This window comes from Salmo salar, chromosome 13, assembly GCF_965601325.2.
Source record: "Salmo salar chromosome 13, fSalSal1, whole genome shotgun sequence".
Taxonomy (NCBI): Eukaryota; Metazoa; Chordata; class Actinopteri; order Salmoniformes; family Salmonidae; genus Salmo; species Salmo salar.
In genome coordinates, this window is record NC_138303.1 from 9,941,728 (window position 1) to 9,959,535 (window position 17,808).

A 17,808-nucleotide genomic window follows, 5' to 3' on the forward strand; every position below is an offset into this window, starting at 1 on the left:
TATCTCCAGATTAACATTCAGTCTGGATTCACATTATCTCCAGAGTAACATTCAGTCTGGATTCACATTATCTCCAGATTAACATTCAGTCTGGATTCACATTATCTCCAGATTAACATTCAGTCTGGATTCACATGATCTCCAGAGTAACATTCAGTCGGCTCTAGAGAAATAATCGCTTCTCTAAATGACAGCTGCTGTTGTTGAAGCGTGCCTGCCGCCAGATTGAATGTGTATCCAATAATGACGAAGAAAACATTTTCCAGACTACATTATCAACAGGAAACGTCTAAATTAAAACCAATAACAAAAGTATTGTGGTGTAACTTAGTCGTTTATTTTAATTCCACAAATTTTTGAAAAAAAAAAATACAAAATACTCAAATGGAGAGAGAGAACACAGGAATCACAATTTTTCGTATTATTTCTACTTTTTGTTTACATTGTTGTGTCGTCATCCCCATGGTGACTACTAATATATACAATAAGCTTCAAGATACCAGTTTTATATATAAATCTTAGCCGGTCAGAATGTATAGACATTCTGCTATTTCCGCTTTGAAAGAGAAGCTAAACCATTGACAACACTAAACATCCAAGGGTTTGGAGGAGAGGAAGAGAGGGATGGAGGAGGAAGGGGAGAGGAAGAGAGGGATGGAGGAGGACGGGGAGAGGAAGAGAGGGATGGAGGAGGAAGGGGAGAGGAAGAGAGGGATGGAGGAGGACGGGGAGAGGAAGAGGGGGATGGAGGAGGAAGGGGGAGGAAGAGAGGGATGGAGGAGGAAGGGGAGAGGAAGAGGGGGATGGAGGAGGAAGGGGACAGAAAGAGAGGGATGGAGGAGGAAGGGGACAGAAAGAGAGGGATGGAGGAGGAAGGGGAGAGGAAGAGGGGGATGGAGGAGGAAGGGGACAGAAAGAGAGGGATGGAGGAGGAAGGGGACAGAAAGAGAGGGATGGAGGAGGAAGGGGAGAGGAAGAGAGGGATGGAGGAGGAAGGGGAGAGGAAGAGAGCGATGGAGGAGGAAGGGGAGAGGAAGAGAGGGATGGAGGAGGAAGGGGACAGGAAGAGAGGGATGGACTAAAAGGCTGGAGGAGGATGAAGGGGAGAGGAAGAGAGTGAGGGTGCATGGAAGACAAACGGACAGACAAACAAACAGAGGTCATGGATGGACCAGAGAGGAGTAGAAGGAACTCAAACACAGGACAGGTGGGGGTTGACAGGATATTACACCTTTACTGTCTAGTGTCTGGACCCACCTCCCATGTAACTAGGCCCCTTAGTGTCTGGTCCCAGCACTGGACCCACCTCCCATGTAACTAGGCCCCTTAGTATCTGGACCCATCTCCCACTAGGACTAGGCCCCTTAGTGTCTGGTCCCAGCACTGGACCCATCTCCCATGTAACTAGGCCCCTTAGTGTCTGGACCCATCTCCCACTAGGACTAGGCCCCTTAGTGTCTGGTCCCAGCACTGGACCCATCTCCCATGTAACTAGGCCCCTTAGTGTCACAGTGAATATGGCAGCACAGCACACTGCTCTGGAGGACGATCTAGTAGGAGGTTTCCAACTGTAGCAGTCAGGATCACTTGACCAGGTAGAGGGAGGACGCCATGACTACTTGACCAGGTAGAGGGAGGACGCCATGACTACTTGACCAGGTAGAGGGAGGACGCCAGGACTACTTGACCAGGTAGAGGGAGGACGCCAGGACTACTTGACCAGGTAGAGGGAGGACGCCAGGACTACTTGACCAGGTAGAGGGAGGACGCCAGGACTACTTGACCAGGTAGAGGGAGGACGCCAGGACTACTTGACCAGGTAGAGGGAGGACGCCATGACTACTTGACCAGGTAGAGGGAGGACGCCATGACTACTTGACCAGGTAGAGGGAGGACACCATGACTACTTGACCAGGTAGAGGGAGGACGCCAGGACTACTTGACCAGGTAGAGGGAGGACGCCAGGACTACTTGACCAGGTAGAGGGAGGACGCCATGACTACTTGACCAGGTAGAGGGAGGACGCCAGGACTACTTGACCAGGTAGAGGGAGGACGCCATGACTACTTGACCAGGTAGAGGGAGGACGCCAGGACTACTTGACCAGGTAGAGGGAGGACGCCAGGACTACTTGACCAGGTAGAGGGAGGACGCCAGGACTACTTGACCAGGTAGAGGGAGGACGCCAGGACTACTTGACCAGGTAGAGGGAGGACGCCAGGACTACTTGACCAGGTAGAGGGAGGACGCCATGACTACTTGACCAGGTAGAGGGAGGACGCCATGACTACTTGACCAGGTAGAGGGAGGACACCATGACTACTTGACCAGGTAGAGGGAGGACGCCAGGACTACTTGACCAGGTAGAGGGAGGACGCCAGGACTACTTGACCAGGTAGAGGGAGGACGCCATGACTACTTGACCAGGTAGAGGGAGGACGCCAGGACTACTTGACCAGGTAGAGGGAGGACGCCAGGACTACTTGACCAGGTAGAGGGAGGACGCCAGGACTACTTGACCAGGTAGAGGGAGGACGCCAGGACTACTTGACCAGGTAGAGGGAGGACGCCATGACTACTTGACCAGGTAGAGGGAGGAAAATACATAACCACTACCTTCGGTTACCTCTAGCAACTTTTGTACAACTCCACTCACCCACAGTCAGAACACATTTAAAAAGGCATGTTGGGGCCTCGCGTAGTTTAGATACACAAAGATACACTTTTTGTCAAAGATAATTTAAAACATTTTAAAAGAAAACGTAAAACCCGGTTAAATATCTGCCTAATCTTCAACAACAAAAAAAATCTTCATTTTATTGAGTCAATACTGAATTCGAGTGTCAAAACCAATTAAAAGCTCTGAAGGATTCAATCCAGTCTTCTTTTGAGTGCTTTAGATGGTGTCTGCGTCAGGGGCTTGTAAACTACAGGGCAGGACAGGACAGGAGAGGAGAGGAGAGGGCAGGAGAGGAGAGGGCAGGACAGGACAGGAGAGGGCAGGGCAGGACAGGGCAGGAAAGGAGAGGACAGGAGAGCGCTGGACAGGACAGGAGAGGGCAGGCCAGGGCAGGGCAGGACAGGGCTGGACAGGACAGGAGAGGACAGGGCAGGACAGGAGAGGGCAGGACAGGACAGGAGAGGGCAGGGCAGGACAGGAGAGTATGCTGATCCATAGATGACTCAGTGACTCCTCTTCAAGTGTGTCAAATCATTACCTCAACAACACAATGAGTTCAGGCATTCTGTTAGCCAATAAGGTGCTTGTTAAGGGGTGTATGATGATAGGTGTCTGGGACTATACCGCTCTCTCTAAGGTTTATCAGGACTGGGACTATACCGCTCTCTCTAAGGTTTATCAGGACTGGGACTATACCGCTCTCTCTAAGGTTAATCAGGACTGGGACTATACCGCTCTCTCTAAGGTTTATCAGGACTGGGACTATACCGCTCTCTCTAAGGTTAATCAGGACTGGGACTATACCACTCTCTCTAAGGTTAATCAGGACTGGGACTATACCGCTCTCTCTAAGGTTTATCAGGACTGGGACTATACCGCTCTCTCTAAGGTTTATCAGGACTGGGACTATACCGCTCTCTCTAAGGTTAATCAGGACTGGGACTATACCGCTCTCTCTAAGGTTTATCAGGACTGGGACTATACCGCTCTCTCTAAGGTTAATCAGGACTGGGACTATACCGCTCTCTCTAAGGTTTATCAGGACTGGGACTATACCGCTCTCTCTAAGGTTTATCAGGACTGGGACTATACCGCTCTCTCTAAGGTTTATCAGGACTGGGACTATACCGCTCTCTCTAAGGTTAATTAGGACTGGGACTATACCGCTCTCTCTAAGGTTTATCAGGACTGGGACTATACCGCTCTCTCTAAGGTTAATCAGGACTGGGACTATACCGCTCTCTCTAAGGTTTATCAGGACTGGGACTATACCGCTCTCTCTAAGGTTTATCAGGACTGGGACTATACCGCTCTCTCTAAGGTTAATTAGGACTGGGACTATACCACTCTCTCTAAGGTTTATCAGGACTGGGACCATCGTCTGCCCCCCGCCCCCTCCTGTTAAAACATGGAATAATGCTTCAGAACACAGTAACATATTGGAGGTTTATAAATGACTTGGTTCCGAGTCCACACCTAGTAACAATAATAATAATGATATGTATATATATATATATGTATGTATATATATATAGATATACTATTTACAGACTCAAAAACACCATGCTGCAGCTTTTCGTAAAAATGATGAAAACCTCCAACAATGTATTAAAATAAGATAGCACTTTGTTCTGAATCTTTCCGTGGCTATAATGTCTGGAACGTTGCTTCCTTGTCTTCGTCTTTTTCCGTCGACTAGCACAGTGACAAAGTGTCTTGCATTTCTACCACCTACAAAACACGTTGTGGAAGCTTTACAGTAGTTTTCATGCAGTCTCGAGGTCGTTGTCACTACTTAAAGGCTATAGTTACACCAAACAAAGTCTTTCTCAATGTTTTTTGGGGAAAAATAACCCCCCCCCCAACGGACAGGGAAAGAAAACAGACGATAGAACGATCCTCTTTCTTCAGCTTCTGTTGTTTTTGTAAGGAGAATTGTGTTTTGGAGAAGCGGAGGCTGGGTTCCTTTGATTGACTGACTGTTCTGTAACTACTTCCTGTTCTTGCATGTGTACTTCTTGTGTCCTAGGCAACTTCCTGCGTGTCTCTGCATCCCCATTGGTCAGTTACAGTTGCTTGTCGCTTTCCTTCTTCAGGCGGCTAAAACACAGAACACACAACAACAACAAAAAAACACGTTAACGTCGCCACTCTTTTTTTAACTTGTCTTAAGTTTAGAAATAAAACGAAAAAAAATGCCCCTGCCAAGGTTTATATGCACACTGATATTCTCACAGGCGCTATTGTATTACAAGTCGATCACAAAGCTGGAGAACCTGGAACAAAGCGGCTACAAGAGTGCACTTAAACATTTCATCACTGCAGTATAATTACTAAGAAACATGTCTATAATTTGCCCAATGCAATCTTTAAAATGTTAGTAGAGACTTGCTCCACAACCCATATAAAACAGTGACTACATTCAGTCTATATATATATATATATATATATAGAGAGACCTTATGGGGTCACATTCTCTGAAAGTGCAAAGTGCGGAGTTAGTTCTTAAGGTAAAACATCACTTGCCATCAGGTTTTTCTGTAAAAGGAGTCCATTTCTGGAACTCGAGATCACTTGAAACGTCTGCATGATCTTACAGAAATCACACAAATGAAAATCTTTTTAAATTAGCAACAAGAATTTATAAAAACAGATGAACCATTTTGTTATGTTTAATATTTGTTTTGTAATTTAATGAAATTATTGTTATTTTTTAATCCCATCTAAGGACCGATGCTGTCTAGGTCGGTCGAGGCCACCTCTGTCAGTGTGTTTGTAATGAATGTGTGTGTGTATGGTTAAGTGTTTTCAAATGTGTCTGTGTCGTTCAGTACGTGTGTATTTCGGTAGGTGTGTATTTCAGTAGGCGTGTCGTTCAGTAGGCGTGTATTTCGGTAGGCGTGTATTTCAGTAGGCGTGTCGTTCAGTAGGCGTGTCGTTCAGTAGGCGTGTATTTCGGTAGGCGTGTATTTCGGTAGGCGTGTCGTTCGGTAGGCGTGTCGTTCAGTAGGCGTGTATTTCAGTAGAATTTCAGTAGGCGTGTATTTCAGTAGGCGTGTATTTCAGTAGGCGTGTATTTCAGTAGGCGTGTATTTCAGTAGGCGTGTATTTCAGTAGGCGTGTCAGTAGGTGTGTATTTCAGTAGGCGTGTATTTCAGTAGGCGTGTCAGTAGGCGTGTATTTCAGTAGGCGTGTATTTCAGTAGGCGTGTATTTCAGTAGGCGTGTATTTCAGTAGGCGTGTCAGTAGGCGTGTATTTCAGTAGGCGTGTCAGTAGGCGTGTATTTCAGTAGGCGTGTCAGTAGGTGTGTATTTCAGTAGGCGTGTCAGTAGGTGTGTATTTCAGTAGGCGTGTATTTCAGTAGGCGTGTCAGTAGGCGTGTATTTCAGTAGGCGTGTCAGTAGGTGTGTATTTCAGTAGGCGTGTATTTCAGTATTTCAGTAGGCGTGTATTTCAGTAGGCGTGTATTTCAGTAGGCGTGTCAGTAGGCGTGTATTTCAGTAGGCGTGTCAGTAGGTGTGTATTTCAGTAGGCGTGTATTTCAGTAGGCGTGTATTTCAGTAGGCGTGTATTTCAGTAGGCGTGTCAGTAGGTGTGTATTTCAGTAGGCGTCTCTCCGTGTGTCTCTGACCTGTAATAGTCCTCTTGTCCAGGAAGTGGACCACCGTGCATGTGGTGATGTCCATGCAGCCACTGCTGTTCCATAGCTAGCCGCTGCAGCTCTGCAGACTGTGCATGCATGGCCTGGAGCTGGTGGGCTGCGGACATCTGGGGAGGAAGGTCCCGGGGGTACGGAGTACCTGGAGAGGAACGCAACAGGATCAGGACCAGGCCACGGGCTTGACTACGTACGAATAGAGATCCCACCGTGGTAGATAAATCCCTCGTCACACTATCGCGTTGACCCAAAACCAAACTGCTCTGGCTCGGATATTTTCTTTTGACATTGTCCTGTTCCAGCAACTATGATTTGTGTGACCAAGCCGGCTCAGTACGGCTCGGCTCGGTACGGCTCGGGCTCAGTGCGGCTCGGCTCAGTGCGGCTCGGCTCAGTGCGGCTCGACTCAGTGCGGCTCGACTCAGTGCGGCTCGACTCAGTGCGGCTCGACTCAGTGCGGCTCGACTCAGTGCGGCTCGACTCAGTGCGGCTCGACTCAGTGCGGCTCGACTCAGTGCGACTCGGCTCAGTGCGGCTCGACTCGGCTCAGTACGGCTCGACTCGGCTCAGTACGGCTCGACTCGGCTCAGTACGGCTCGACTCGGCTCAGTACGGCTCGACTCGGCTCAGTACAGCTCGACTCGGCTCAGTACAGCTCGACTCGGCTCAGTACAGCTCGCCCCAGTGCAGCTCGGCTCAGTACAGCTCGGTTCAGTAGAGCTCGGCTCGGCTCAGTACAGCTCGCCCCAGTACAGCTCGACTCGACATGTTGTTGGTTGAGGTTCTTACCGAAGACGGGGTGTCGCAGCATCTCATGTTCGTGTGGATTCTGTCCCAGGAGGGAATTGGGGATTGCGCCGTGCGGGTAGGGGAAGCGGGCAAGGTGGGGGCCTCCTGCCAGGGGGTCTACGAGGGGGTGCCCCCCCGAACCTGGAGGGCACACAAGACATTCACCACCGCCTGCACACAGTCAGAACACCACCTGGTCAGTGTACACTTATACACACAGCTCATCACAATACATCAGAATGATCAATTACTCTAACGTCGTCATAAACAGGTAAATCAGTTAAGAACAGATTGTTATTGATCACTGCATGCTACAGCAGTTAGATGGGATTAGAAGAATTGTACCATCAAGGCTGCTAATATAGTAATCGACTAGCTACAGTTAACAAGTTACTTTCAAGACTATTGCAGTATTTAGAATATTGTTTTATGGGAATAGTGTGACCTTGGTGCAGGGAGTCCTGCTGGTGAAGGTGTAGGTGTGAGTGGATGTGGGAGTGCTGGTGATGATGAGGTGTGATGTTGAACATCTGAAGCCTGGCGATTGGGTCGTTGGCCACCGCCGCCATCCTCTCGGCGTGCAGCCTCTCCGCCGCCAGCCGCTCCGGGTAGCTCATGTCTGGTCTGAGCTGAGGTCCCGCGGCCAACGCCAAACGCTCTCTCTCCAGGGGGTTGAGACCTGGGTGGAAGGAGGCGAAGGGGTGCGGTCCCGCCATGGATGGTAAGGAGATGGCCCCGTGTCGGGCAAAGTGCTCCATGGGGTTAGCCGAAGGGTGCATGCCTTCTAGCTCTGGGGGTTTGTGTTCGAACCCAGGCTTCATCCTCTCTCTCAGCTCCCTCTCCCTCATCTCTCTCTCCCTCATCTCCCGCTCTCGCAGCTCGCGCTCCCGCATGCCCGGGTCGGCGTTGTAGAGGCCAGGCATGTGATAGGCCATCAGGGGGTCGTTGGGGTTGAGGGAGACGAAGAAGGGGTGGTTCCTATTGGTCGGGGACATGACGTGGGGGCGGGCGTACTCGCTGAGGGTGCGAAGGGCAGGCGTGTCAGGCCCGATGTAGGGGGGCACAGCGGCGATGGAGGTAGGGGGGCCGTCAAAGGGAGGACGCATGTGGGCGGAGCCACCCATTTGGGGGTCACCCATACGGCCATCATGACACGAACTGGAGGCTTTCTGGAACAGAGAGAGAGAGAGAGATATGTGCAGAGGTTACACACACTGGGAGGTTATAACAAGTTGTAAGAAAGGTATAGGATGTAAGGTGGTTGTAACAGGTTATAAACATTATCAGGTTGTAACAGGTTATAACTCCATACAACCTATTATAACCTCATAACGTTTACCTTTTATAATCACATTATAACCTTTAAGAATGGTGTAACATGTTATAAGGAGCTTATAATAGGTTGTAAAAAGTTAAACATTATAAGGAGGTTATAATAGGTTTAAGGCGGTTGTAACAGGTTATAAGGAGCTTATAATGTGGTAATAAAAGGTTAAACGTTATAAGGAGGTTGTAACAGGTTATAAGGTGGTAATAAAAGGTTATAAAAGGTTTAAGGTGGTTGTAACAGGTTATAAGGAGCTTATAATGTGGTAATAAAAGGTTAAACGTTATAAGGAGGTTGTAACAGGTTATAAGGTGGTTATAATAGGTTGTAAAAGGTTCAACGTTATAAGGTTATAATAGGTTTAAGGTGGTTGTAACAGGTTATAAGATGGTAATAAAAGGTTATAAATGTTATAAGGAGGTTATAATAGGTTGTAAGTGAGCAGTTAGACACAAATACTCATAAAGGATGTTTTAGAACAGAACGTAAAGTTAAAGGGAAATTTCAACTCCAGCACCACAGCAACAACAACAGTTGTGAACAGTTGTGAAAATGGGGCGTTTCTATCTTTTTTTACTACAAAACATAAACTCTCCATTTTCACATATGTTGATGTTGGGATGGTGCTGAGATGGAGACAAACTACACCAAACACTCACCGCAGCTCTCTCCTGTTCCTTCTCTCTTTCCCGTTCCCTCTCTCGTTCCTTCTCCCTCTCCTTCTCCTTCTCCTCCCGGGCTTTCTGCTCGGCCTCTCTCTTGACCCGCTCCAGTGCTTCTTCTCTCTTCTTGGCCAGTTTAGAAGCAGCCAGAGGAGTAAAGTAGAAGTCTGTTCTAGCACACGTGTTGTACCCACGGTCCAGGTGCTTGTAGAATCTATTGACAAACAATGGAAAACATGGAAATACACATTAATATATAGTAAGGATGTACAGTTTGGCTGACAATACTTCATGGATATACACAATGCATTCGGAAAGTATTCAGACTGACTTTTCCCACATTTTGTTACGTTACAGCCATTTTGTTTCATTACAGCCTTAGCTCTAACATTGCTGTAATTGTTTTCTTATTCTACACACAATACCCCATAACGACAAAGCGAAAACAGGTTAAGAAATTCTGCAAATGTATTAAAATTAATACAACGGAAATGTCACATTCGTTAAGTATTCAGACCCTTTACTCAGCACTTGTTGAAGCACCTTTGGCAGTGATTACAGCCTCGAGTCTTCTCGGGTATGATGCTACAAGCTTGGCACACTTGTATTTGGGGAGTTTCTCCCATTCTTCTCTGCAGATCCTCTCAAGCTCTGTCAGGTTGGATGGGGAGTGTCGCTGCACTGCTATTTTCAGGTCTCTCCAGAGATGTTCGATCGGGTTCAAGTCCGGGCTCTGGCTGGGCCACTCAAGGACGTTGTCTTGGCTATGTGCTTAGGGTCGTTGTCCTGTTGGAAGGTGAACCCACCCCAGTCTGAGGTCCTGAACGCTGTGAAGCAGGTTTTCATCAAGGACCTCTCTGTACTTTGATCTGTTCATCTTTCCCTTGATCCTGACTAGTCTCCCAGTTCCTGCAACTAAAAAACATCTCATGGTTTGAGAGTCCTTTAGGTGCCTTTTGGCAAACTCCAAGCGGGCTGTCATGTGCCTTTTACTGAGGAGTGGCTTCCGTCTGGCCACTCTACCATAAAGGCCTGATTGGTGGAGTGCTGCAGAGATGGTTGTCCTTGTGGAAGGTTATCCCATCTCCACAGATGAACTCTGGAGCTCTGTCAGAGTGACCATCCGGTTCTTGGTCACCTCCCTGACCAAGGCCCTTCTCCCCCGATTGCTCAGTTTGGCCAGGCAACCAGCTCTTGGATGAGTCTTGGTGTTTCCAAACTTCTTCCATTGATGAATGATGTAGGCCTCTGTGTTCTTGGGGCCCTCAATGCTGCAGAAATGTTTTGTTACCCTTCCCCAGATCTGTGCCTCGACACAATCCTGTCTCGGAGCTCTACGGACAATTCCTTCGACCTCATGGCTTGCTTTTTGCTCTGACATGCACTGTCAACTGTGGGACCTTATATAGACGGGTGTGTGCCTTTCCAAATCATGTCCAATCAATTGAATTTACCACAGGTGGACTCCAATCAAGTTGTAGAAAATGATTAACCGTAGCAAAATGTCTATTTTATTTTTAATACATTTCCCCCCAAAATTCTAAATACCCTGTTTTTACTTTGTCATTATTGTGTGTAGATTGATGAGCGGAAAATATTATTTTATAAATTTTAGAATAAGGCTGTAACATAACACGTGGATAAAGTCAAGGGGTATGAATACTTTCCAAATGCAGTGTATAGTAAGGATGTACACAGTTTAGCCAACAATACTTCATGGAAATAAACACAAAATCAGGGGTGTCAAACATCCGGCACGTGGGCCGCCGTCCGGACCTCAGTGAAGACCAAATGTGGCCCTTGGCAAGATGAGTTTGACACCCCTGCACAGCTTGCTAACATCACAGTTCTCATATGACTTGTATTCATGAATCATTACTATTCTTCTTGAAAAACTTTTCTTCAAATTGGTAAATCATGATTGAAAAAAACAACAACATTAGCATAGAAAATATGATAAATAAATCTAATAGCAAGCCATGAAGAGAATCATTCTTAGAATCATATGCATCTTTAGATCACATTGGATGTTATTGGAACAAAATAAACTCAGCAAATAAAGAAACGTCCTTTTTTCAGGACCCTGTGTTTCAAAGATAATTTGTAAAAATCCAAATAACTTCACAGATCTTCATTGTAAAGGGTTTAAAAACTGGTTCCCATGCTTGTTCAAAAACGCACAAAAAGCTTATTTCTCTCTAATTACGTTTCTCTGTTACTGAGCATTTCTCCTTTGCCAAGATAATCCATCCACCTGACAGATGTGGCATATCAAGAAGCTGATTAAACAGCATGATCATTACACAGGTGCACTTTGTGCTGGGGACAATAAAAGGCCACTCCAGAATGTGCAGTTTTACCCCACAACACAATGCCACAGAAGTCTCAAGTTTTGAGGGAGCGTACAATTGGCATGCTGACTGCAGGAATGTCCAACAGAGCTGTTTCCAGAGAATTTAATGTTATTTTCTCTACCATAAGCCGCCTCCAACGGTTGTTAGGAGATTTTGGCAGTACATCCAATAGGCCTCACAACTACAGACCTGCAAATCCAGCTTCTTCACCTGTGGGAACGGGGGTTGGGTGCTGAGGAGTACACTATATATACACAAAGATATGTAGACAGCCCTTCAAATTAGTGGATTTGTCTATTTCAGCCACATCTGTTGGTGACAGGTGTATAAAATCGAGCACACAGCCATGCAATCTCCACAGACAAAAAACGGCAGTAGAATGGCCCGTACTGAAGAGCTCAGTCACTTTCAATGTGGCACCGTCACAGGATGCCACATTTACAACAAGTCGGTTTGTCAAATTTCTGCCCTGCTAGAGCTGCCCTCGGTCAACTGTAAGTTCTGTTATTGTTAATTGGAAAAGTCTAGGAGCAACAACGGCTCAGCCGCAAAGTGGTAGGCCACACAAGATCACAGAACGGGAACGCCGAGTGTTGAAGTGTGTAGTGGGTAAAAATCATCTGTCCTCGGTTGCAACACTCACCACTGAGTTCCAAACTGTCTCTGAAAGCAACGTCAGCACGAGAACTGTTCGTCGGGAGCTTCATGAAATAGATTTCCATGGCCGAGCAGCCGCACACAAGCCTAAGAAGCATAATGCACAATGTCAAGCGTTGTCTGGAGTGGTGTAAAGCTCGCCGCCATTGGACTCTAGAGCAGCGGAAACACCGTCTCTGAAGTGAAGAATCACGCTTCACCATCTGGCAGCCCAAAGGACGAATCTAAGTCTGGGTTTGGCGAATGCCAGGAGAACGCTGTCTGCCCAAATGCATAGTGCCAACTGTAAAGTTTGGTGGAGGAGGAATAATGGTCTGGGGCTGTTTTTCATGGTTCGGGCCCCTTAGTTCCAGTGAAGGGAAATCTTGACGATACAGCATACAATGACATTGAAGACGATTCTGTGCTTCCAACTTTGTGGCAACAGTTTGGGGAAGGCCCTTTCCTGTTTCAGCATAATAATGCCCCCGTGCACAAAGAGAGGTCCATACAGAAATGGTTTGTCGAGATCGGTGTGGAAGAACTTGACTTGCCAGCACAAAAACTAATTCTGATTGGCTGGGCCTGGCTCCCCAGTGGGTGGGCCTATGCCCTCCCAGGCCCGCCTATGACTGTGCCCCTGCCCAGTCATGTGAAATCCATAGAATAGGGCCTAATGAATTTATTACAATTGACTGATTTCTTATATGAACTGTAACTCAGTAAAATCTTTGAACTTGTTGCATGTTGCGTTTATTTTTGTTCAGTATAGTTTCATATTTGATGAGAAACAAATCGCCTTTGACATGTTAGCTGTTTATTGAACAGGAAACAACCTCTAGTCTTTCCACTCATTATCACTGTTCTATGGAGATTATCACAACATCTGTATTAACACTCTCTCTACCTGTGTATTAACAGTCTCTCTCTCCCTGTGTATTAACAGACTCTCTCTCTCCCTGTGTATTAACACTCTCTCTCTCCCTGTGTATTAACAGACTCTCTCTCTCCCTGTGTATTAACAGACTCTCTCTCTCCCTGTGTATTAACAGACTCTCTCTCTCCCGGTGTATTAACAGACTCTCTCTCTCCCTGTGTATTAACACTCTCTCTCTCCCTGTGTATTAACAGACTCTCTCTCTCCCTGTGTATTAACAGACTCTCTCTCTACCTGTGTATTAACACTCTCTCTACCTGTGTATTAACAGACTCTCTCTCTCCCTGTGTATTAACAGACTCTCTCTCTATCTGTGTATTAACAGACTCTCTCTCTCTCCCTGTGTATTAACAGACTCTCTCTCTCCCTGTGTATTAACAGACTCTCTCTCTCCCTGTGTATTAACACTCTCTCTACCTGTGAATTAACAGACTCTCTCTCTCCCTGTGTATTAACACTCTCTCTACCTGTGTATTAACAGACTCTCTCTCTCCCTGTGTATTAACAGACTCTCTCTCCCTGTGTATTAACAGACTCTCTCTCCCTGTGTATTAACAGACTCTCTCTCTCCCTGTGTATTAACAGACTCTCTCTCTCCCTGTGTATTAACAGACTCTCTCTCTACCTGTGTATTAACAGACTCTCTCTCTCCCTGTGTATTAACAGACTCTCTACCTGTGTATTAACAGACTCTCTCTCTCTCCCTGTGTATTAACAGACTCTCTCTCTCCCTGTGTATTAACAGACTCTCTCTCTCCCTGTGTATTAACACTCTCTCTACCTGTGTATTAACAGACTCTCTCTCTCCCTGTGTATTAACACTCTCTCTACCTGTGTATTAACAGACTCTCTCTCTCCCTGTGTATTAACAGACTCTCTCTCCCTGTGTATTAACAGACTCTCTCTCCCTGTGTATTAACAGACTCTCTCTCTCCCTGTGTATTAACAGACTCTCTCTCTCCCTGTGTATTAACAGACTCTCTCTCTCCCTGTGTATTAACAGACTCTCTCTCTCCCTGTGTATTAACACACTCTCTCTCCCTGTGTATTAACAGACTCTCTCTCTCCCTGTGTATTAACAGACTCCCTCTCTCCCTGTGTATTAACAGACTCCCTCTCTCCCTGTGTATTAACAGACTCTCTCTCTCCCTGTGTATTAACAGACTCTCTCTCTCCCTGTGTATTAACAGACTCTCTCTCTCCCTGTGTATTAACAGACTCTCTCTCTCCCTGTGTATTAACAGACTCTCTCTCTCCCTGTGTATTAACAGACTCTCTCTCTCCCTGTGTATTAACAGACTCTCTCTCTCCCTGTGTATTAACAGACTCTCTCTCTCCCTGTGTATTAACAGACTCTCTCTCCCTGTGTATTAACAGACTCTCTCTCTCCCTGTGTATTAACAGACTCTCTCTCCCTGTGTATTAACAGACTCTCTCTCTCCCTGTGTATTAACAGACTCTCTCTCTCTCTGTGTATTAACAGACTCTCTCTCTCCCTGTGTATTAACAGACTCTCTCTCTCCCTGTGTATTAACACTCTCTCTACCTGTGTATTAACAGACTCTCTCTCTCCCTGTGTATTAACACTCTCTCTACCTGTGTATTAACAGACTCTCTCTCTCTCCCTGTGTATTAACACTCTCTCTACCTGTGTATTAACAGACTCTCTCTCTCCCTGTGTATTAACAGACTCTCTCTCTCCCTGTGTATTAACAGACTCTCTCTCTCCCTGTGTATTAACACTCTCTCTACCTGTGTATTAACAGACTCTCTCTCTCCCTGTGTATTAACACTCTCTCTACCTGTGTATTAACAGACTCTCTCTCTCCCTGTGTATTAACAGACTCTCTCTCTCCCTGTGTATTAACAGACTCTCTCTCTCCCTGTGTATTAACAGACTCTCTCTCTCCCTGTGTATTAACAGACTCTCTCTCTCCCTGTGTATTAACAGACTCTCTCTCCCTGTGTATTAACAGACTCTCTCTCTACCTGTGTATTAACAGACTCTCTCTCTCCCTGTGTATTAACATTACTATTCATTGGTGGTCTGAGAGCCACTGAAGCACACCAGGTACTCACATTGAAATAGTGTTCTGACAGTGTGTGTGTTTTGACAGTGTGTGTGTGTGTGTTCTGACAGTGTGTGTGTGTTTTGACAGTGTGTGTGTGTTCTGACAGTGTGTGTGTGTTTTGACAGTGTGTGTGTGTGTTCTGACAGTGTGTGTGTGTTCTGACAGTGTGTGTGTGTTCTGACAGTGTGTGTATGTGTGTTCTGACAGTGTTTGTGTGTGTGTTCTGACTGTGTGTGTTTTGACAGTGTGTGTGGGTTCTGACTGTGTGTGTTTTGACAGTGTGTGTGGGTTTTGACAGTGTGTGTGTGTGTGTTCTGACAGTGTGTGTGTGTTTTGACAGTGTGTGTGTGTTCTGACAGTGTGTGTGTGTTTTGACAGTGTGTGTGTGTGTTCTGACAGTGTGTGTGTGTTCTGACTGTGTGTGTGTGTTCTGACAGTGTGTGTGTGTTCTGACAGTGTTTGTGTGTGTGTTCTGACTGTGTGTGTTTTGACAGTGTGTGTGGGTTCTGACTGTGTGTGTTTTGACAGTGTGTGTGGGTTTTGACAGTGTGTGTGTGTGTGTTCTGACAGTGTGTGTGTGTTTTGACAGTGTGTGTGTGTTCTGACAGTGTGTGTGTGTTTTGACAGTTTGTGTGTGTGTTCTGACAGTGTGTGTGTGTTCTGACTGTGTGTGTGTGTTCTGACAGTGTGTGTGTGTTCTGACAGTGTGTGTGTGTGTTCTGACAGTGTGTGTGTGTTCTGACAGTGTGTGTGTGTTCTGACAGTGTGTGTATGTGTGTTCTGACAGTGTTTGTGTGTGTGTGTTCTGACTGTGTGTGTTTTGACAGTGTGTGTGGGTTCTGACTGTGTGTGTTTTGACAGTGTGTGTGGGTTCTGACTGTGTGTGTTTTGACAGTGTGTGTTTGTGTGTCAGGGCATACCGTGCTGATTGGCTGGCATGGCTGGGCGTGTTGACGATGGTAGGCTCGGGGGAGGGGCTCCGCGGAGGGGGGGGAGGGCTCTCGGGCTCCTCTGATTCGTCGAGAGGTTCCTCCTTGATGTGTACAGGCGGAATGGCGGGACCTGTGCAGGCGACGGAGGCGGTGAGGGGCATGGAGAAGGAGGAGGGAGGCTGGAGGCCTGGTGGTAGAGACGAGGACGAGGGAGGGCAGCCAGCGGAGGAGGGGGGCAGGACAGGGTTGAAGGGGTGAGGAGGGAACGGGGCCTGTTGGGGTGTGTTGGGGTGGGAGGATTGCGATGGTCCGGAGAGAGGTAGAGGAGGGGGAGGAGGGTGGTGCTGGTTGCCTCTCTCTCTCTCTGAAAGGGGGAGACTCTGGGACTGGGTGAGGACAGGGGGCTGGGCTGGTGGAGGCTGGAGCTGCTGGCCTGGGCCCTGGGGCATGAGCTGGAGGGGAGGAGGGTGGGCAGGGGGAGGGTGGTGAGTGGACAGGGAGGAGAGGGGCTTGAGGGCGGGCGGAGGGGGCAGGTTGGAGGGCATCTGGGGGAAAGGGGGCGCCGAGAGGTGTGGAGGCCCGTGTTTGTGGGACTGGGGGTCGCGGTTGGGCATGTGGGGGATGGGGGTGGTGGGAGGGGGCTTGATGTGGGGCATAGACATGGAGGGGGCATGGGGTAGGAGCTGCTCGCGGGGCGGCTGATTGGACGATCCACCCTGGGACAACGATTGGCTGGGGGGCGTGTGGACCCTGTGGGGCGGCTGCTGCAATTGGCCGAGAGGCAGTGGGGAGGGCGGGACCTGAGACTGGGGGGGGAGGGAGTGGGGGTGGGGCATATGGGAGGGGCCAACCTGAAGTGGGTGGGGAATGGATGATGGGTGGGGCTGTGGGCCGTGGAGGGCGCTAGGTAGCGACTGGGTGGAGCCTGGCAGTCCTTGGGGTGGAGCCTGAGACATCCCCTGCAGCGGAGAATGAGGCGAGGGAGAGGGCCGCCTCTGGGGGTGGATGGACACCCCTGATTGGTTGAGAGAGAGGGGGCCGGCCTGTTGGGGCATGGGAGGCGGCAGCGGAAGGAAAGTGGGTGGTGCGGAGGGAGAGGGGGAGGACACCTGGGGGACCAGTGAGGGGGCTGAGGAGGACGTGGGAGGTAACGGAGGGGTGGTGGAGCGACCACCGGAGGACCCTGGCTGACAGGACTGGATAACCAGAGGGTGCTGCGACTGCCCCTCCCTCTCTCTCTCCCTCCTCTGCAGTAGGAGCAGCTGTTGCTGGGCGGAGGAGTCCGAGTCACTCTCCCCGTCTCGGGGGCTGGGGATGGAGGGCGAGGAGCTGCGGTTGTCCTGGTCAATGTCTTTAGCGTCACTGCTACACTCCTCGTTGACGCTACGCCCGTCGGAGCTCTCGCCCTCGCATTCCGACGGTGAGTCGGACCGACCCAGCTCCTGTGGAACAGAGAACGGAAAGACAGAAGGGAGGCGTGAATGGTTGTGGTATACACATCTCATTACAACGGAGGCAAATTAATATACACGAAGAGAAGGATAAGGCTTGGTATTAGCACTATAATAACAGACCTAGAATCAGTTCTCCTCCAGGTCTTTTTCATTATGATTTTAAAGGCAAAACTGATCCTAGATCAGGACTACTCTAAAAGTCTTTATGGATACAGCCCCCCCCCCCCCCCCCCCCCCCCCTCATTTCCATACTGCAAGCCCAGAGCAGACAGCGACTATTCCTCAACCCACAACACATCTAGCTAG

At 48.2% G+C, this 17,808-nt stretch overlaps 1 protein-coding gene across 9 annotated transcripts in view; it reads right to left on the reverse strand.

Moving 5' to 3' along the window:
* Window positions 1-315: 315 nt before the first annotated feature.
* The window catches only part of LOC106566301 (arginine-glutamic acid dipeptide repeats protein), a 372,697-nt gene continuing 355,204 nt past the window's right edge, over window positions 316-17,808 (reverse strand). For 7 of the 9 annotated variants that reach the window (XM_082959798.1, XM_082959800.1, XM_082959799.1 and 4 more), the window contains 6 exons: window positions 16,037-17,490; window positions 9,115-9,331; window positions 7,574-8,297; window positions 7,129-7,299; window positions 6,313-6,481; window positions 316-4,780 (listed from right to left, as the gene is read on the reverse strand). In XM_082959798.1, coding sequence (XP_082815924.1) covers window positions 4,747-4,780; window positions 6,313-6,481; window positions 7,129-7,299; window positions 7,574-8,297; window positions 9,115-9,331; window positions 16,037-17,490 — 2,769 coding nt within the window. In that variant the 3' untranslated portion in view covers window positions 316-4,746. Of the gene's footprint in view, window positions 4,781-5,206; window positions 5,273-6,312; window positions 6,482-7,128; window positions 7,300-7,573; window positions 8,298-9,114; window positions 9,332-16,036; window positions 17,491-17,808 lie in introns of all 9 variants that reach the window. The other 2 variants (XM_082959802.1, XM_082959801.1) reach the window with 2 other exon arrangements.